We start from the raw sequence: 15,635 nt of genomic DNA on the forward strand, positions 1-15,635 counted from the left end.
GAAGTCCCATCCTCTCCTGCCTCCAATCAGCCCAGTCTAGCAGCTGATTCCGGCTCAGGGTAGGAGCCACTGGCTGGGGTGTCCCCAGCCCTGCAGTGATTTACCTCTCCGCCAGCTACTCCAGGTGCCTGAAACGACATACCTGCGCTGCTAGGGAGTGGTGCTTGACTGCTCTCACAGCTTCCCTGTCCAAAAGAGTCATTTTTCTGTGGGGAAGCGAAGAAATCTGCAGAGGTGAATTCTGCACACACGCAGTGGCACAGAATTCCCCCAGGAGTATTCTTATGCCTCTTTCCAGGCTTGTGACATAAGGATTCTTTCAAATCTGGCTGAGGAGTTCATGGGGCTGTGAGCCTATCTCCTTGCTAGTTCCTTCAGATCACCAGAGGGGGACACAGCCTCCAGTTCTCCCACCTCTCTATGGGGAGAAAAGGGAGATCCTGCCACTTCCCCTCCCCTACACAGAATGGCCCTGTCAGTGCTCGCTCTTCTGGTACTACACAGAGGGGTGCGTGGGTGAGGTGGGGGCATAAGGGATGTCCCCCTAACACACAAGCCATCTCCTTCCCACACTCCCCCAGTGTTTGGCTGATTCTGGGGCTGCTTGGGGACATGGACTCCCTTTGAGTCCTTCACCCTATTCCCCATGCCACATCTCATCCTACAAGGGGGCATGGGGCCACTTCAATGTTTGACACCAACATCATGGCAATACAGCCACCATAAGTGGTGAGTTCCTCCTCCTCCTCACTCGATCCATCGTACCCACTGCCCATGAGGGGCTGGGAGTTCTGCGACTGGGTGTCCGTGAAACTCCTCGTCACCACCCTCAGGCTGACAGCTTCTCCCTTGACTCAGGACTCACCATCACATGGATTCACAGCCACCGCTGCCGTGCTGCCTGCCAGGCACCCGGATAGGAAGGACACATAGAACGGGGCCTTGACATCAGGGCTCTTCTGGCCCAGCTTGTTTAGGTTCGCAAACAAGGGGAAGTAAACGATGGAAAACGGGACATCTCTGTAATGGAGGGATGGGGAGAAGAATGATCAGCAAAGCTGCACCCCCAGACCAAGCAGCCAGTCACGGCAGGAAGGACTGGGAGCTTCACAGGTCAACAATGGTGCCAGGCCAGGCCTCTTTCCCAGCTACTGAAATGACATGCAAGGGGCTTTGAGAAAAAAAAGGACATTCCCTCTGCAGTGTCTATATCCCACAGACAAGAGTCAGAGGGCAGATCCTCAGCAGGTATAATTCAGCACAGCTCTGCCAGAGCCAAGGGAGCTTCGCCTATTTACTCCAGCTGAGGATCTGGCCCAGCATGTCCAGAGTTCTCATTTTTTAAAAGAATTTTAAAGTCCCTCCTCCTCCTGCCCAGTGAGTCCCATTGGGTGTTACCACCAATAATTAGTGAGTCAGTCACCTGAGAAGATAAGAGCTATGACAGAGCCACTCTCTACACTGGCTTCCTATGGATCAAATCAAGCTCAAAGTTTCAGTCCTTAACATCTTCAAGGCACTCCATGGATGGGGCCCAGGATAGCCAAAGATCACCTAAGGCTCCGGGGGGAAGACTTGGCCCAATGGAAGTCTCTACAATAAGGGTGAAGCTCGCCTGCATGGAAGATGGAACTTTCCCAAGGGCTGATCCGAGACTGGGGAACGAACTCCCCAGGCACTAAGGACCATCACAAGGCTCACCACCTTCCGCTCCAAGAGCAAGGTGCATTTCTTATAACCTGCCTGCTCTAACATGAATACAGAGCCACAAGTGTATTAACAAAGCAAAGCAAGACAAAAACCACCCTACCAAAACAAGACACTCCACTGCACACATTTTCCAAGGGCAGAGGATGAGAGAACTAACAACATGTGACAGATATCAGTCACATCTCTGCATGCACAACTACAGTGATCAGTGAGGTACAAGAACCTATGTAGACTAGAAGGCAGGCAGGCTAAAAAGAATTCTCATTCTTTCTCTCTGCCCAACACAAAAGCACTAGGGGCCTTACTCTCCATTCATGTACTTCATTTCTACACCAGGGGAACTCCAGTATCACACTGATCTATGGGAGAGGAGAATTGGGTGCTGGATACACACATTTTTGCTAGTGACCCAGATGATAATAGAGTTGTCCAGTAAACAGTCCCCAGTGCAGCAGCAGCAGCATCGCAAGGAGCAGGGTTTGGGAGGATTACTTCAGTCTTTTATAGATGAAGGTGCTCTGAGTTTCAGCGAGCACAACCCTACCTTAGCAGCGTGGCCCCAAGGCCCTTGTAAAGCCCGGCGATGCCTTTGCTCCGAAGTAGTTCCCTGGTGATTTGCATCGCCGTGGTCCGTGTCTCCACTACTGACTCTGCTGCCCCAGCACTAGTGGTGGAGGAGAGCTGGGCTTGTGCTGCCATTAGCTTCTTCTGGGCCGCTGCATGGGAGTGACAGTGTTATTTATAAACATGTGCTATGAATAACACAACTTTCAATTACTGCACAGCACCAGTGCCAAGGCTATACAGGGACTTGGACGTTTCAGAAAGGAAGATGTCTGTGGTATAAACTGGATACTGGTGAGATGGAAGGACTCACAGCACTAGCTAAAGCCAGACATGTACCCTGCGAGCTCCCACCCCTCAGCCGTGCAGCATGCCTCAGTCCTGGGCTCAAACCCAACTCTGCCACCACACCTCAGTCCTGACCTGTAACATCGCTCCTGCAGTTCCACTCCTGGGTCTCTCCTGAGCAGACATGGTCAATCATGCCAGGCTTGCGTGGTGTGGAGAACTGACCGCTATAGACTAAGCTGAGTACAAGAGATCAATGCAACAGGAACTTAAAAACCTATTGGGACACAGGTCTTCAGAGGGGAAAGGCCACCAAAGAACCCTAAAAATAAAAAACGCTCATTCCTAATACCTTTCCTTAAACAACCACATTAAAATAAAACTGAATAGCGCCCTGAAATAAAGTACCCTAGATCTACGCACTATGCTACCTATCTCCCATTACCTTTCAAGCCCTAATGAACGTCTACTTTTTGGTCAGTAGATGGAGCACATGTCGATCCCTAGGCCATTCTGCAGCTCCCATACATACACTCTGCATTGCAACACAGAAACTAGGCCTTGACTGTTCACAGTAGTGGTAATCTTTTTCAAACCCCCTGTAAACAGTTTACACACACACCCCAGAGCAATGTTTGCATTAAAATTGGCAAGGGAAGGTTCTTGGGGAGGAAGAGGAAAAGAGAAACTATAACTCTCTGGTCTCATGGGGCGTTTCAGTTATGGGGTCCCACAATTAGGGTGTGATGTTACCATGTGTAATCATAATGGTACCTCCACAGAAGAAAGTCCCTGGATGTGCAGTTATGTACACATCACACTGGGCATACAGTCTCCCCTGGGACGCTGGGTATGACAATTTAGCTGCTTTGCAGAATGTAACCCTACAGGTAATATGGATGCCAAGCTGGAAGAATCCTGATCTAAGCTGGCCGCAGCCTGGAGCCAAAAATACTTCCTGATGGGAGAATGCGTGGGAGCCACTGTGGGTCAGCTGAGTAGCATCATTAACGCTCTACCTGATGGGCATCATTTAGGGGATTTTAGGACCTATGCAGCATTTCTGGTGGGACTCCAGAAGAGATTTAGGTTTTTAGCAACACTTCTCTCCTTTCCACAGATTCTGTTGTTCTAAGTAATTATATTATTCTATTTACATTATTTCTGTGAAGACACTAGTACCAACCCATGGTGGACAGCTGGTGCATAACTAACACACCTCTGCCAACACGTCTCACGTGGGCTGCAATAGGACTTCTACGCAGTCTTAACTCCCTTCCCCATCCCCAGCGCTGCCCACGAATCCCAGAACTGACACACCACCCTGGTTTGTACTCATGATCCCCTCTTCCCCTCCCTGCAGCTCTGCCAATGCATCCCAGTCCTGACCTGCAACACCACTTGCTACCCCACTCCTGGGTTCCTACACAGTTCTGCCTATGAACCTCGACCTTTACCTGCAGCACCCTTTGCTATTCTAGCCCTAGGCCTCTCCTGAGCAAAGAACACCAAAGGTGCCAAATGATACCATGCTTCTCTATTAGAGACCAGGCTGAAATTGAATTCCATTCCCTGACTACATGTGCCTTTGTTTGTCCCTTTCTGTGAGCTGATTACGCACACTCTAGCCCTGAACCAGGAGTTCTCCTTTCACTCTGACAAGAGAGTTTGCAATTTCCTCTCAACCTCATGAGTCAGAGACTCCGCTCCGAGATCAGAGAGGAAACTGGTACCCAAAGAGACGAGGAGGATACGGGACAATGACAGAGGAGGACTGAAATGGTCCCTCCCTCCCCGCAAGAGCAGCATGCCTCACATGGGGAACTTCAGTCGCTGTTCAAAAAAAGCCGATTGACTCTTGCTCTCATTCCCTCACAAGAAAAACAGATGAACTGTACTATGGGACTTTTACAGGCGACAAGCCACTTGAGACGGGCTGGGGGAGGAGGGGATAACAGGGTGAGACACACCGAGGGGAAGTATTACAGGACAAGCACAAGGGGAAGTTAAACCCTTCTCCTGTGGCATTAACTGATGAGTTTTAATAATTCGTGAGCTGAATGCGATCATCTCTACAGCATGCACAGCAGCCCATCTATCCCCTCCTATGACATAAGCACAGGTAGTGAAAAGTGCTTCCTTGTGCCACTAGAGGGGGCTCTAAGAGGCCAGTGAAAAAAGCCTGCAGGGAAGAGCATGGGGAAAGCTCTGCTCCAGCTTAAGACCCCTCTGCGGAAGGAAGCAGTGACCTCTACACTCATTTCCTCCCCTTCTCCCACAGTCTCACTCTCCCAACCCCCACTGCCCGCCTGTTGTACAAGGAGAGAAGAGATGTGCAAGGTACCAATTCGGCCTGCATCCTGCAGCTGGATTTTGAGCATCTCCATGGGAGTAGTGACAATCACCTGGCAGGTGCCCGCCCCGCAGCCGGCCAGCATCTCTTTCAGCAGCGTCAGCTTCTTCCTGCCCAGCAAAAGACAGATTCAGTCAGAAGATCTGACTCAGAGTAACGTGCCTCTGAAACAAAACAGACAGTTGGGTTCCTCAGAGATACGCCCGCTCTCCATCCCCACCATGCAAGGCTCCATCCCCACCATGATGGAATTAGAGGACAGATGGTCCTGGGCCACAGCACTGATGCACAGGATGGGATGCAAAGTGGAGGTGGTCTGTAATGGGCACAATGAGCCAGCTGGTGTCAAAGGCTAGGTGTTTTGGTCCAGCATAATCTGCTCTGGAGCAGGGGAGCTAACAGCTCCCCCATCCACTGAGCTCCCAGGAAAGTCAGAAGTACCAGAAGTTACCACAGGGCCATTAGCCTTTAACGACCTGCAGCTGCAGAGGTCAGCAACCAGGAATATGTTCTCCTTCTCCTCCTCCAAAAAGCCAGAACCCCACAAAACAGAGTCAAGACTTCAAAAAGGAACTGCTGAGTTGAGGTGTTCAACTTAAGACACCTTACTGAGGCCTAATGTGCACAAAGTGCTGAGCACCAGCCCTTTGAGAATCAGGTCTCCTCAAGGCACCAAAGATGGGCACCCAAGATCACTATCAAAAAGTTTTCTAAGAAAAAAAATCAAATCAGCCAGAGGTTTGTTGACTGCCATAGCAGGCACCCTCATTTAGGGCTGGTTTACTCTAAAAGATTAGGTTGGTTTAACTAGTTCGCTCAGGGGTGAGAGCAGCATTGTCAAGCTGACCTAAATCCCCATGTAGACACCACTAGGTCAATAGAAGAACTCTTTCGCTGACCTAACTACCACTTCTTGGGCAACTGGATTACCTACACCGACAGGAGACTCCATCCCATCAGCACAGGTACCATCTACACTGAAGCACTATAGCGGTGCAGCTGTAGCGTTTTAAGGTGTTGTCTACATTTACATGAGACTCAGTGTCAAGGTGTTATCCCCAAATTTGTCCTACCTTAAAAAAGGTTAAAATAATAATCTGATAAAGAGTCCTCTGTATCCTAAATATTTACTATAAAAATCTACCATGGTGAAAAATAAACAGCCAAAACACTATTTTTTAATGGGAGCTACTCTAAAGCAATGCTTTTGCTCCTCCTGATGGCTCTATGGCAATATTTCACTGACACACTATTCCATGGTGGTACCGATACCACTGATGATACAGACACAAAGTCAATTTGGGTTAGCAAGACTTACGGCTGCATTTATATAAATACAACCCCATTCGCTTGTTAACAGAACCATAACAATATCCCACTGCATTGACCCAAACACTTTAACAACAGCCGTTGTGTTTTGAGGGTTAACTCCAGCTCTCTACAAAAGAGGGGAGGACCTTGAACAGTTTCCAAGCAGAATAAGAACAAAACACATTAGTATGCGATTGGGGAATGGAGGTGGGATATCAGGTTTATTTTAAAGCCTCTAAGAGAGTCTTATAAGTAATAAGATGTATAAACGTTGTGTGACATTCTCTGGGCTATGCCAGCCCTTCCTTCGCCTTGCCGGTTAACAAGAGGTAAACCCCAATCCCCAAGTCCCTTTGAATTGCTCCCCTGTGATATCCCCACCCCTGACACTGGCTACTCACATAAATCCCAGACCCCCTGCACCCAAAGGTGCAATGTACCCCGGTTTAGCTGTAAACCACCCAGCACTTGTGAGCATTTATAATAAAGCAAATGAAGGTTTATTTATGAATAAAAATTTAAATAGAAACAAGAGTGCTGGAAACAAGTAGTTACATTAAAAAAAAAGTAAAAAAACACGAACATGGGTCTACACTTATCAAGTGTTCCCTTTCCTATCTAATAAAGGGAATTTCCTCCCAAAGTTCAGTCTACTGCAGAGCTGGCTGGTTTCTCAAGAAACAGCATCCAAAAGCTCATGAAAGCACACACCCCCCTCCCAGGCACGGATTTTCTTCAGTGAATGGATACAAAGTGCCTTATCCTACATTGTGTGACACTGAAAACAGACTGGTTTCTATTCACAGGCAGGGCAAACCCCTGCTTGCTGCCGTTTCTTTTCTACCTTTCCATGGTTTCAGTTGTTTGTCACAGTCTCTGACAGTTTTCTATTGACTGTGGCAAGGGTAGACAACAGAACCTTGCATTACCTTGCTGGCTGATTAGGGAGGGGAGACAACTATCTTTTGTTTGACTGGGTCATCACTGAGACACAGTACCTCCTGGTGTGTGTTGGAGCAGAAATTAGTCAACGTACTTTCAATATTCCCAATATACATCATTATTCCTTAAACATTAAGCGCGCATACATCTCGCAACCATTATGAGTCTTGAGATACCTTACATGCTACTCTTTATGAATAAATAGCCTGTGAGATTTGTTGGCGTGGTGAATCTGTCAGGTCTTAGGTTACAGCTGTTTGCAAAGAACAAGAGAACCTCTGCCAACAGATCTCTGTGTCACATATTTAACTTAACGGGCCAGACCCTCAGATGTTGCAAACTCAGCACAACTCCACCGGTTTAAGTGGAGCAATGCTGGATTTACACTAACAAATAATGGTTTGAAAGCATCCTTCAAGCCCAGGCTATAAAGGAGCTCATGGAGGTGTCACATTGTTTCCGAACCACCACTTCAAACAAAATACAGTGCACTTAGCGCGGCTCAGAGATCCAGTGAGTTGTCAGCATCTTATGCCATAGGAAAGAATCAGGTAGCATGAGAAATAGCCTCACTCCCCTCTCCTAAGCAACATTCCCCCCCTCCCACTCCTTTAAACTCCCTCAAGGCTAAATTCACCTATCCAGTGACGTGACAGGATTGCTAGTCAGGCTGCTATCCGCAACTAATCCCCCGACAGCCTGTATGTCAGCTGTTCAGATTTCTCTACTTCACATCTGCTCCGGGGGAGGATGTTAAGGGAGGGGATTACGGGCATAAGGCCACAGTGAAGATTATCAGTGACTAAAGATAGATTTCCCCCTTGAGAATGAAGGAAGGAATTTCTCACTGAGTTTCCTTCTCAAAGCCCCCTGGGCACAGGATGATCAATGAGTCGCTGAATTATTAGACAGTCACCTGCAGAGAGTCTGGGTCCACATGGACCTTTTCTCTCCTTCGTTGAGGTGTTTTAGGAGACTTTGGGTATGGCTACACTTGAAATTTCAAAGCGCTGCCGCGGCTCTCCCAGCGCTGCACGTAAACCACATCCCTTACAGGTATAGCTTGCAGCGCTGGAAGCCGCGCTCCCAGTGCTGCGGCACTGATTACACTGAGGCTTTACAGCGCTGTATCTTGCAGCGCTCAGGGGGGTGTTTCTTCACACCCCTGAGTGCAAAAGTTGCAGCGCTGTAAAGTGCCAGTGTAGCCAAGGCCTCAGTGAGGAAGTGGTTGTTTTCCTAGGGCAGTTGTCCCTCACCGCTGGATTGAGGGCTCTGAATTCTTGGGAGAGCTATTCAGCAAGCCTCTGATTGTACAGCAGCCCAAGAAGCAAGGTCCTCACCCCTTTCAGTCGCTCAGGAGCCAGGCAGGGTTGTGTGCAATTAAAGGTGAATGTCAAACAAACATTCCATGTTCTATCAGCATCACCAGAACAAGTAGATTCCGCCCACTACCACCTGCACACTAAGCATAGGGCCAGCACCTCCACTGGTGTATGTCAGTATGACTCCACTGGCTTCTATGTCGCTATGCTGACAAACACCAGCTGAGGATCTGTGCATACACCATTTTTAGAAGCCACCAGCTCCGTCTATGCATCGCCCTAGGCGCCTAAATACTACAGTAAACAGGGAATTGTGGACCAGATCCTCAGCTGGTTTAAACTGGGGTAGAGCAACTGAGTTCAAGAGGAGTCTCACTTAATTTACCCCAATGGCAGTCTGACCCTATCAACGCAGAGACCATGTACCATTCCTGCACCTGGTGTAAAAATATAATACCTTCTGGCAAGCATGCATCAGGGCTGAGTACTCTGGTGGGGAAACCCTCCATTTGAATTTCCTGACATACCGTATGTCATAAAAACTGCAACCATAAGGCACTGTGTTCCATCCTCAAAAACAGCTGAATGGTGGCCTTCACACCACCCTCATAGACACACACGCCAGCTTGAGACAAAGAATGAGGATTTTTAACCTGAGTCAGTGATCTCGAGAAGGCTATAAGCAACTGGAACTGTGGTTTCAAAACCAAAGAGCGAACCACAGTAGCGTCACTGCAGAGTTCGCACTGTGATGGCGAGAGTTAAAAAAGTAACATTACAACCACTTCTCTCTCTGACAGATACGTTCTGTTCCTCAACTGCCTATTACATCAATCTCTTTTTAATCCCCTCACCCCACATCTGCCCCCCTTTAGGACAGTACTAACACTTGGCTTCCAGAACTAGCAATGCAATCTCTAGGGCAGTGCACTTGGCATGCAGTTTAGAAATGAGAGAGGCCAGGGCAGCATTGCCCCAAGCGTTGCTCCAGCTCGGTGGTCACACCACTGCGGAAATGTGACCTAGCCGTCTCTCCAGCCAGACAGAGGGGCAGCCAGGCCAAATGGAGCTGTGACCTGGTGCGTGGGGAGTCTGTTCCTGCATGGCAGAGCACAGGGGAATGCACCCAGATCTCGACTCCTGGCAGCACCAGCTCATGCGCCGTGTGGGTGAGAGAGAAATATCCCAAGTAGTATCTGAACTGGCACCCTGCTGTGTAGCATTGGTGGGCACGGGGTTAAACAGCGGTCATGTTCTAGCCTAGTGGTGACAGTACTTCCGTGGTTGGAGAAAAGATGGACGAGAGAGACAATGTATAAATATAAACACAGCCCTCCTCAGAAGAACTCACCTCTGGGGTGGAACAGAACAACTGTTTAACCACACATATCAACACTACACAAAATATACAAGGCTGATCCAAAGGCCACTAGAGTCAATGGGAGTCTTGCCACGGGCTTTGGATCAGACTCCTAGTACATTTGAACTTTTTGGGAAGAGTGCAAGACATTATAAAATAAAGAGGAGTCAGTGTCAAACTTGGGATCTGATGGAAAGAAGTATTCCCACCAGGAGCCAGCAGAACGGTCGGGGTGCCTGCCATTCTAGAAGAATTAGTCCCTGGCACATACTGGGAACTAAAATAACTCACATTTCTCTTCACCGAGCAAGACAATCCTCTGTACACAGTGCAAGAGGGGGAAAAAAATACCCATTTCCCTGCAGAATTCACTTCTGTCAGCAAAGAAGCAATTAACTCAATTGTGCTGGGCTTGCTAGGAACCAAAAATCACTGGATCAGCAGCTTTCCAGCCCTGCTCCAGAACAGCAAACAAAGCGAAGGTCAAGATAAAATAACAAATCCCCCTCTCACCCCTATGGGTGGTATGTGTCTTCCTCAAACTCGGGTCCTCTACCACAGGCCTGGGAGTTTGAGGGTTCTGTGCAGTATCTTAGCTGTTCCTAGCACTGCACTCTTCTGGACAGAGAGCTCTGATGTTGTTCCTGGGATCTGTTGGAGCCACTCACCCAGCTTAGGAGTCACAGCCCCGAGTGCTCCTACCACCACTGGGACCACTTTGGCCTTCACTTTCCACATCCTCTCTAGTTCCTCTTTCAGGCCCTGGTACTTCTCCAGCTTCTCATATTCCTTCTTCCTGATGTTGCTGTCACTTGGCACTGCTATATCTATCACCATCGCTGTCTTCTGGTCCTTATCTATTACCACCATGTCTGGTTGATTAGCCAGTACCTGCTTGTCCGTCTGGATCTGGAAGTCCCACAGAATCTTAGCCCTGCTATTCTCCACAACCTTCTGTGGAATCTCCCATCTGGTCTTGGGAGGATCTAGCCCATACGCTGTGCAGATGTTCCTGTACACAATGCCAGCCACTTGGTTGTGCCGTTCAGTGTATGCTGTTCCTGCCTGCATCTTACATCCTGCCACTATGTGTTGGACTGTCTCTGAGGCATCTCTGCACAGCCTGCACCTTGGGTCCTCTCTAGTGTGGTAGACCCCTGCTTCAATGGATCTGGTGCTCAGTGCCTGTTTCTGTGCTGCTATGATCAGTGCCTCAGTGCTGTCTTTTAGTCCAGCCCTTTCCAGCCACTGGTAGGATTTCCCAGTGTCAGCCACTTCAGCTATCTGTCGATGGTACATCCCATGCAGGATCTTGTCTTGCCACAGCACTTCTTCTGCTTGGTCTTCCTCCCATGTCTGCTGCTGCCTCAGGCATTCTCTCAGCAGCTCATCTTTGGGGGCCATCTTACTGATGTACTCCTGGATGCATCGGGTTTCGTCCAGGACAGCGGCTTTGACGCTCACCAAGCCCCGCCCGCCTTCTTTCCGGCTGGTATACAGTCTGTGGGTGTTGGACTTGGGGTGGAAACCTCTGTGCACTGTGAGGAGCTTCCGGGTCTTCACATCAGCAGCCTCCATGTCCTCCTTTGGCCAGCTCACTATATCGGCAGGGTATCTGTTAATGGCGTGGATCTTGTTTTTCCCACTGAGCTGACTCTTCAGGACCTGTCTTACCTTTGATGATACTTGGATGTTGCTGTCTTCCTTGCCTCCTCCTCGTGGTTTCCATGTGACTGTGGGATGCCAAGGTACTTGTAGCTGGTCTGTATGTCTGCTATGTGGCCCGCTGGTAGTTCCACCCCATCAGTCTTGATTACCTTCCCTCTCTTCACTACCATCCGGCCACACTTCTCCAGTCCGAATGACATCCCGATATCCTCACTGTAAATCCGCGTCAGGTGGATTAGCGAGTCGATGTCTCGTTCATTCTTAGCATACAGCTTGATGTCATCCATGTAGAGGAGGTGGCTGATGGTAGTTCCACTCCTAAACCCATACCCATATCCAGTCCTTGTAATTATCTGGCTGAGGGGGTTTAAGCCTATGCAGAACAGCAGTGGAGACAGTGCATCACCCTGGCATATGCCGCACTTGATGGCCACTTGTGCAAGCTGCCTTGAGTTGATTTCCAGTGTTGTCTTCCATAGTCCCACTGAGTTCTTGAGGAAGGTCCTTAGTATCCTATTGACTTTGTATAGCAGCAGACATTCACAGATCCACGTGTGCGGCATTGAATCGTAGGCTTTCCTGTAGTCAATCCAGGCTGTGCTCAGATTGGTCTATCTAGACCTTGAGTCTTGGGTGACTGCTCTATCTATGAGCAACTGGTGTTTTGAGTCTCTGGTGTTGTTCCCAATGCCCTTCTGAGCTGTGCTCGTGTACTGGCCCATATGGTCCTGTAGCTTGGCGGCTATGATACCTGATAGGATTTTCCATGTTGTGGGGAGACAGGTTATTGGTCGGTAGTTGGATGGTTCTATTCCCTTGCAGGGGTCTTTCATGATCAGCACTGTCCTTCCTTGTGTTAGCCAGTTTGGGTGGGAGCCTGCTGCCAGCAGCTGGTTCATCTGTGCTACTAGGCGTTCATGCACTGTTGTTAGTTTCTTTAGCCAGTAGGTGTGGATCATGTCTGGTCCAGGTGCTGTCCAGCTCTTCATGTTCTTGACCCGCTGCTGGATGTCTTCTACTGTGATGGTAACTGGTTTCTGTTCTGGGAGACTCCTGTGCTCTGTTCTCAGGTCCTGCAGCCACTTTGCACTGGTGTTATGAGTCCTCTCTTTCTCCCATATGTTCTTCCAGTACTGTTCAGTTTCTGCTGCTGGTGGCTCTGCTGTTATTGTGCTGTTGCACTGTAATTGGGAGTACACCTTAGATGGTTCTTTAGAGAACAGGGCATTTACTTTTTTGGCTTCTGTTTCTCTAGTGTATCTCCTTAGCCTGGTAGCCAGTGCTGTGAGCCTTTGTTTAGCAGTCTCTAGGGCTTCAGATGGAGTCAGACCCGTGTATTTTTTCAGTAACCGAGTCTTATCCTTAATCTCTACACCCTTCTGTAGTTCCACCAGCTGATTAACTTCTCTCCGAGTCGCCTTGGTCTTATCCTCCAACCTCATTTTCCAGGGTGGGTACATACTGTTGTTCTTCTTGATTGTGTGTATATATATACATATATATATATACATATATATATCTATCTCTCTCTCTCTCAAAGGGGAGGGGAGGGAAATCAATTCTGACAATTTTCAACCCACTGAGGCCAAAATACTGGGCAGAGCCTAAATATGAGACAACCTACATAAAAGATGGTTACTCACCTTTGTAACTATTGTTCTTCAAGATGTGTTGCTCATATCCATTCCAATCAGGTGTGCGCATGCCACGTGCATGTTCGTCAGAAGATTTGACCCAGGTGGGTCAACTGGGCGCCAGATATATACTGGAGTGGTGCTGCTATGGCGCCAGATATATACTCCTGCCGACCCAACCGCCTTCTTGCCGGCTTCTCCAACAGTGGGGAAGGAGGGCATGTTTGGAATGGATATGAGCAACACATCTCGAAGAACAACAGTTACAAAGGTAAGTAACCGTCTTTTCCTCTTCAAGTGCTTGCTCATATCTATTCCAATTAGGTGATTCCCAAACTTACCTAGGCGGTGGGGTCGGAGTGAGATGTTGCAGAATGCAAAATTGCTGAGCCAAAGGCTGCATCATCTCTGGACTGTTGAACCAGAGCATAATGCGAAGCAAAGGTGGGGACAGAGGACCAGGTACCTGTGTGACATATCTCCTGGATAGGTACATGAGCCAGGAAGGCGGCAGATGAAGCCTGAGCTCTGGTAGAATGCGCGGTGATGTGGCTTGGGGAAATATGAGCCAAATCATAACAAATGCGGATGCACGCCGTCACCCAAGATGAGATCCTCTGAGAGGAAACAGGTAGGCCTTTCATTTGGTCTGCTACCGCGACAAAGAGTTGGGGCGTTTTACAAAAGAGTTTTGTCCGCTCAATACAAAATGCGAGCACTCTACGGACGTCCAGGGAGTGCAATTGTTGCTCCCGTCATGCTGAGTGTGGCTTCGGGAAGAAGACTGGGAGAAAGATGTCCTGGTTAACATGAAAGGTGGAAACCACCTTAGGGAGGAATGCCTGGTGTGGTCGCAATTGCACCTTGTCCTTATGGAACACAGTGTATAGCAGATCCACCGTAAGAGCCCTAAGCTCGGAGACTCGTCTGGCCAATGTAATGGCTATGAGGAAAGCTGTCTTCCAAGACAGGTATAGTATCGAGCAGTTGCTAACTGTTCGAATGGGGGAGACATAAGTCTGGTTAAAACCAGGTTGAGGTCCCAGGTTGGGGCTGGGCGGCGTACTTAGGGGTATAAACGCTCTAAGCCCTTGAGGAACCTCAAAAACAATAGGGTGTGAGAACATGGAACGGCCACTTTTACCTGGGTGGAAGGTAGAGATGGCTGCCAAGTGTATCCTCAGTGATGATACTGCTAGGCCCTGCTGTTTGAGAGACCTGAGGTAGTCCAAAATAGAGGGGATCGAGACCTCAGTGGGAGTAAGATTAAGCATTTCGCACCAGCAGGAGAAACCACTTCCACTTGGCCAGATACGTTGACCGAGTGGAAGGTTTCCTGCTATCCTGGAGAACTTGTCGTACTAATGCAGAGCAATGTAACTCTGACTGGTTTAGCCACGCAGCAGCCACGCTGTGAGGTGAAGGGCCTGCAGGTCCGGGTGGCGAAGTCTGCCGGGGTCCTGAGTTATGAGGTCTGGGTAGAGTGGCAGAGTAATTGGGTTGGCTATCGACAGGTCGAGCAACGTGGTGTACCAGTGCTGCCTGGGCCACGCTGGAGCGATCATGATGATGTGTGCTCTGTCCCTGAGGAGTTTTAGCAGGACCTTGTGAACCAGCGGGAACGGTGGGAAGGCATAAAGGAGCTGGCTCTTCCACGGCATCAGGAAAGCGTCCGAGATCGATCCCGGGGAGAGACCTTGGAAGGAGCAGAACATCTGGCATTTCCTGTTCTCATGCGAAGCGTACAGGCCTATGTGGGAAAATCCCTACTTCTGGAAAACAGAATGAATAACGTCTGAGCGGATAGACCACTCATGAGACAGGAAAGACCTGCTGAGTCGATCCGCCAGAATGTTCTGAACGCCTGGGAGAAAGGACGCTACCAGATCTATCGAGTGGGCTATGCAAAAGTCCCAGAGTTGGATGGCCTCCTGACAAAGGGGGGAGGATCGTGTCCCTCCCTGTTTGTTTATGTAGTACATGGCTGTTGTGTTGTCTATAAACACTGAGAACCAACGGTCTTGCAACTGTTGCTGGAACACCTGGCATACCAGGCGGACTGCTCTCAGTTCTCGGACATTTATGCGTCATGCCAGCTCCTGAGATGACCAAAGGCCTTGAGTACGAAGGTGACTGAGGTGAGCAACCCAGCCGAGAGATGACGTGTCCGTCGTCAGGGACATTGAGGGTTGGGGCGGATGGAATGGCAGCCCTGCACACACCAGCGAGGGAGTTAGCCACCATTCTAAGGAGCCTAGGGTGCTCGGGGGAATGGTGACTATCGTGTCTATTGGGTCCCTGCGAGGGCAGTATACCGAGTTGAGCCAAAACTTGGAGATGACGGAGGCGGAGCCTGGCGTGATTGGTTACAAAGATGCAGGCAGCCATGTGACCCAGGAGACCGAGACAAGTGCAAGCCGAGATCGTCAGGAAATTCTGTAGACCTCAGATGATTGTTGCCATCGCCTGAAACCGTGGTAAGC

The 15,635-nt window shown here is 49.2% G+C and overlaps 1 protein-coding gene across 6 annotated transcripts in view; it reads right to left on the reverse strand.

Annotated features, from left to right (window-relative positions):
* Positions 1 to 15,635, reverse strand: part of SLC25A22 (solute carrier family 25 member 22) — a 134,974-nt gene that overhangs the window by 49,756 nt on the left and 69,583 nt on the right. For all 6 annotated transcript variants that reach the window (XR_007774384.1, XM_050952944.1, XM_050952943.1 and 3 more), the window contains exons 6-8: positions 4,907 to 5,025; positions 2,255 to 2,426; positions 866 to 1,020 (exon numbers count right to left, since the gene is read on the reverse strand). Coding sequence is in view for 5 of the 6 variants with exons in the window: in XM_050952944.1 (XP_050808901.1) it covers positions 866 to 1,020; positions 2,255 to 2,426; positions 4,907 to 5,025 (446 nt within the window). In the remaining variant the exon portion in view is untranslated. The remainder of the gene's footprint in view (positions 1 to 865; positions 1,021 to 2,254; positions 2,427 to 4,906; positions 5,026 to 15,635) is intronic.

The sequence above is a fragment of the Gopherus flavomarginatus genome, chromosome 5 (assembly GCF_025201925.1).
Source record: "Gopherus flavomarginatus isolate rGopFla2 chromosome 5, rGopFla2.mat.asm, whole genome shotgun sequence".
Lineage (NCBI taxonomy): Eukaryota > Metazoa > Chordata > Testudines > Testudinidae > Gopherus > Gopherus flavomarginatus.